Source organism: Loa loa, assembly GCF_000183805.2.
Source record: "Loa loa unplaced genomic scaffold supercont3.158, whole genome shotgun sequence".
NCBI lineage: Eukaryota > Metazoa > Nematoda > Chromadorea > Rhabditida > Onchocercidae > Loa > Loa loa.
The window spans coordinates 74,464-79,433 of NW_018108338.1; the positions used below are offsets into that span (position 1 = coordinate 74,464).

General features: G+C 37.0%; 1 protein-coding gene across 1 annotated transcript; it reads left to right on the forward strand.

The window, feature by feature from the left end:
• Positions 1-2,086: 2,086 nt before the first annotated feature.
• On the forward strand, positions 2,087-4,245 carry LOAG_12599 (meiotic recombination protein DMC1/LIM15; the record flags this gene model as incomplete). The annotated part of the gene is made up of 7 exons (XM_020448566.1): positions 2,087-2,251; positions 2,327-2,504; positions 2,888-2,966; positions 3,044-3,182; positions 3,400-3,525; positions 3,673-3,825; positions 4,138-4,245. The coding sequence occupies 7 exons, from the start codon at positions 2,087-2,089 to the stop codon at positions 4,243-4,245; spliced, it is 948 nt and encodes a 315-aa protein (XP_020301303.1).
• Positions 4,246-4,970: the final 725 nt, after the last annotated feature.

Sequence of the window (4,970 nt, forward strand, 5' to 3'; positions counted from 1 at the left end):
GAGAGAGAGAGAGAGAGAGAGGTGGGAAGGAATTTCTCATGACAGTGAGGGTTAAACTGTACATGGATCGTATGAATACGTCTGGATGGTCACTTGGCTTGTGTTATACTATGCGAGAATCAAATTTCAACAATAGTCATTAGATAAGCAATAGAAGTAGCGGTCATCACCGTTGCTCGATCACTATAAAAGATTATAATAACCGACTGGCGAGAGGATCATTCCGCTGCAAGAGAACTGGAAAAATGGCGAAAATGACTTCGCTACAACTTACTGTTGTCAAAGATACTGCACCCTGACACATTTCAAGGAGAGAGAACAAGGATCAGGGGGAATAGTTTGAGGTACTCCTCATTCTTTCCTATTATTATCAAATGAAATATTGTACTGGATCAGGGCACTTTTTTTGTGATATGACCAGTGGGCTGAGTTATATCCCCAGCAAATCATTTTATCCCCGACAACAGCAGATCATTATTTATTCAGTACCGTATACCCTTAAAGATACCTAGTCTACATAAAAACTTCGAAATCCACAATTTCCACCATAATATCTCATGCTTCCCTCTTCCCACGTCATAAACACTGTGAAATTCAATGCATTTCAACACATAATTTTATAAAAGCACATACTTGTTCAAGTTTTTCAACTAGTTTCAACAGATATGAGAAGCGTTCTAATACTGCAAAGCGATCCGGATCAATTTGAGAAGGGAAGGATTTTTCCCATTAAATTTCCTTGTGTATAATAGTGAATGGTTTGTCAACAGAGAATTACTTTGGTGAGGAAAGAATTGAACTGGGTGGGACAATTTAATTAATGAAACCAATGTAGCCTAAAAAGGGTCAGTGAAATAAAGCTTATGGTAATATTTTTTAAACTTTTATAGACAAACTGTTGCCTACTTTCAACACCAAAATCAACATCTTCACCTTTATTGAATACCCAAGTAATGATTGCATAGGAGCGAGAATGTTATCTTTACCTGCCCTTTGCAGTGCATTTTTGGATGTATAACAGCATCGTTTACGTGCAAATTAAGCAATTTGCTGATGGAATATTCTAGAAAATGTTCCGATTTGAAATATGCAATTATAAAAGGAGAATATTGAGATTTGAGAATTAACTGAGATGTGTGAAATTGATGGAGGCTTTTTGGAGCGGGAAAGCTCCGTGGAGAATTTGCGGATTCGCGGGAAGCGGGAGACCTTACAGTCAGTCATCCCTATCCTCTTACCTAGTGAGATTTTGCATAGAGAAATAACATGTTGGCCATTTCCTTCTCCTTACCATACATTAACCCTTAATGTATGGTAAGGAGAAGCCTTGCCATTAACCCTTGCAATCTCAGCGGCTCAGCTCAAATGTCAAAGACATCAAAGTTCCAGTTATCTATGGAGAGTGCGTTGTGAGTATTCAAATAAGTGTGTGAAAGATCAAATATGCGTAGTGCAAGATGAAGAAAAGCTGAGTTGAATTGTTTTATGGCACCAAATATGACCCTAATGTTCTGTTACCAAAGTTCCTCATTGAGCTATGTTTCAGCTGTTGGTTCAAGTCAAGCAATATGCAAATGATGGAGCAGATTGTTCCATGTCAGGATAATCATCAAACTGAACTGAATGATTATGAGGTTCCTTCTACTCTGATAAGACTTAAATCAGTACAAGAGACACGTCTTCCTGGATGTACAGCGCAGTTTCTTCAGCATAAATTCATTATAATACATTTCAGATGAACTTCTATCAAGATATCGAGTTACTGCAAAATCACGGGATCGTATGTTTAAAAAAAACTTTGAACTCTTAGTTATGCTCTTGCATTATTACTTTTTAATCTTCTCCGTTAGCTCTCTTCTATTGAGTATCTAAAAATTTCTCCCGATAACTAAAGTTGAAACGTCAAGTAAAGATAATATCTCAAACTACATTTTTTAAAACAGAGGTCGACACTTCTGATTTGCATCTCACAATTTTGTATATCCTGTGAATGATTTTTTCACAGTTTTTTAATGGATTAAATTGAATAACCTGGTAGATTAATTGGTCAAATCTCGATTGAATTGTGATGTAATATAAACCAGAAATGTGGATTTCCTTGAAGAACGTTGCTGACATCAAGAAGCTGGCAAGTGTCGGGATTTGCACAATCAAAGGCATTATGATGACCACGAGAAAGCGGCTGTGTGATGTCAAAGGTCTTTCTGAAGCAAAAGTTGACAAAATCAAGGAAATCGCATGCAAACTATCAGTGAGCAGTTTGAAATTCGTATCTACATGCTTTCGTTTGCATGTAATAAAAAATAGTATTAGTAGTAGGTTTTAGAACAGTGGCTTCATTACGGCTTTGGAGGTTACAGAACGACGGAAGCTTTGTTATCGCATTAGTACAGGGAGCCGAGAGCTGGATAAACTTCTAGGCGGTGGTATTGAAAGTCAGGCTATAACCGAAGTTTTCGGCGAATTCCGTACTGGCAAAACACAGCTCTCGCATACTTTGTGTGGTATACTTTTATTAGTTTGCATTTCTTTCACGAATTGTTTTTTTATGTGTTTTCAGCATCAAATTGGACAAAAAATTTCCTGTGAATCAAGGGCTGACTGAACCATAACTGAAATTTTGGAGGATTTCGATAAATTTTTTGTCTTATCGAAATATGAAAGTGAAGTAGTTTAGTAGGTTCAAAGTGGTGTGGGAAATAACTCGAAATTATAACTAATTGTTGTTCTCATTTTGAATTTCTTCTGGAAAGTTTAAACACTACTATTATAGTGGCGCTTTCCGAAAAATACTCATTAGGACGAACGGCACTGGAGGTCCTTTGCAGAAAAGAGGTTTTCATGTTTTTAGATTCCAAAAAAACTGGAGGTAAATTTATATTTCTAGTGATGTGCCAAATAGCAAGCGAGACAAGTAACTTCAAAGGTGGGAAAGTTATCTACATCGACACGGAGAATACATTCCGGTTAGTTCCAATGCATTCCGAACACTGCATAACATGTACTTTCTTAATCTGCACAATAACCGACCGAAATTCTTAAGCCCGGACCGTTTGCGTCAAATTAACGAACGTTTCAAAATGGATCAAGAGGCAATGTTAGACAACATTTTATATGCACGAGCGTACACTTCTGATCATCAGATGGAATTGCTGGATTTTGTTGCGGCGAAATTTCATGAGGTGTTGCTCTAAGTCTTCGCAGTCTTTCATATTACAACTTTGGTGTTAGTTTGGCTATTGAGTACTCCAGCTATTTTTGTCATATAAAATGAGGAAAAAAAGAAAAACTGTCCAAATAAACGAACGCTATAACGTTATGAAACGTTGTCACTATGCGGCATTTCATGTTTCCTTCAAATGGTAACTGTCGCTACATCACCTCCCAGTAATACTTCAGGAATTGGGTGTTTTTAAACTATTGGTTGTTGATTCAATTATGGCTCTATTCCGAGTCGATTACAGTGGTCGAGGTGAGCTTGCAGAACGGCAGCAAAGACTTGCGCAAATGTTATCACGCTTACAGGTCAAATGTTCTTTTCGTTATTTAATACGAATATTTTTTAAGGAATGACTTTTGGAAATGCATTAAAGCAAAGTATTATCAATATTGTAAATCATAAAAAAAACTATCCGTAATTTAATACGTATTTTGAAACTTCTAATTTTTCAGAAAATCGCGGAAGAATATAATGTCGCAGTTTTTATCACAAATCAGATGACTGCAGATCCTGGCGCTGGGATAACATTTCAGGCAGATCCAAAAAAACCAGTAGGTGGGCACATTCTGGCTCACGCATCTACCACTCGTATCATGCTTAAAAAGGTACCATTTTTGACAGTCTCCCTGATTTTACAATGTAGGTAGGCTCGGAGTAATTCTGGGTTTCGAGAGTTTCCTTCCATCCTATCGAGATATATCTGATGTTAGCTTACTTTTCTTCATCTTGTAAGTTATTTCGATTCCCTTCTTTCTGTGTTTGGAACCTTTTTTAGTCATGTTTTATTTAAAAGTCTGAAGCAGAACTGACTTTCAAATACCTTCACATCAGGTATCTAAACCTCTCGTCTCCGTATGCTCTAGCGATAATTTGTAATTAAAATGACTTTTCATTAACAAATTTCAGTTGAATTTTAGGGACGAGGAGAAACAAGAATTGCAAAAATCTATGACTCGCCAGATCTACCCGAAAATGAAGCCACTTTCGCTATTGCCACAATCGGCGTTACTGATGCGAAAGATTGAGATGTGCACATTTAAACATATTTAGGACTTCAGGTATTACTTGATATGACTTTTGACATGCATATATACAGTTCTATTTGTTGTTGAAACAGTCAGGCCATGCACCAAGAGTTAATTGTTTGATTATAATATCTGTGTCTATAAATTAATCATTTTGGAAGCAGTTTTTTCTTTCCCTTGGCGACTGCACTACTATACTTGCAAGATCTTTCAAAGCACAATAACAACTCGAGATGGTTGTGCTCCCCTTTCTCGGCTGAAACTAACAACGCTGACTACCAATCATTCAGTTCACTCACCTTTGCTCAGTTTTGACCGTGCGATCTTCATTTGTCAATATGCAGTTAACTTTAAAATTTCGGAACAGTACCTGGCAAGCCATAGTCGTACCTGCGCGATGATGTATGGTGTAGTCCAATGTATTTAACGTGGCAGAACACAATTTCTAGGTTTTACTATAGTTGTTGATTATATCATCGAAGTTTCAGCAACAATTTCATTCAACATATGTTGGCAGTCTGACGACGGCAATACAAGCTCTTCAGCTTCATTTTCTCCTGTTTCTTCTTGCATTTGTGGTACTGAGCTAAGTGCAAAGCCCTTTCCACCCAATAACAAGCCAATCTTGAAAACGAAAAGTTAATAAAATAAAAAGTAAGACAAAAGTCTAAGAAACTATGCGCAATAAAAACCATAAACGATAATCGAACATACTTCCACATCGG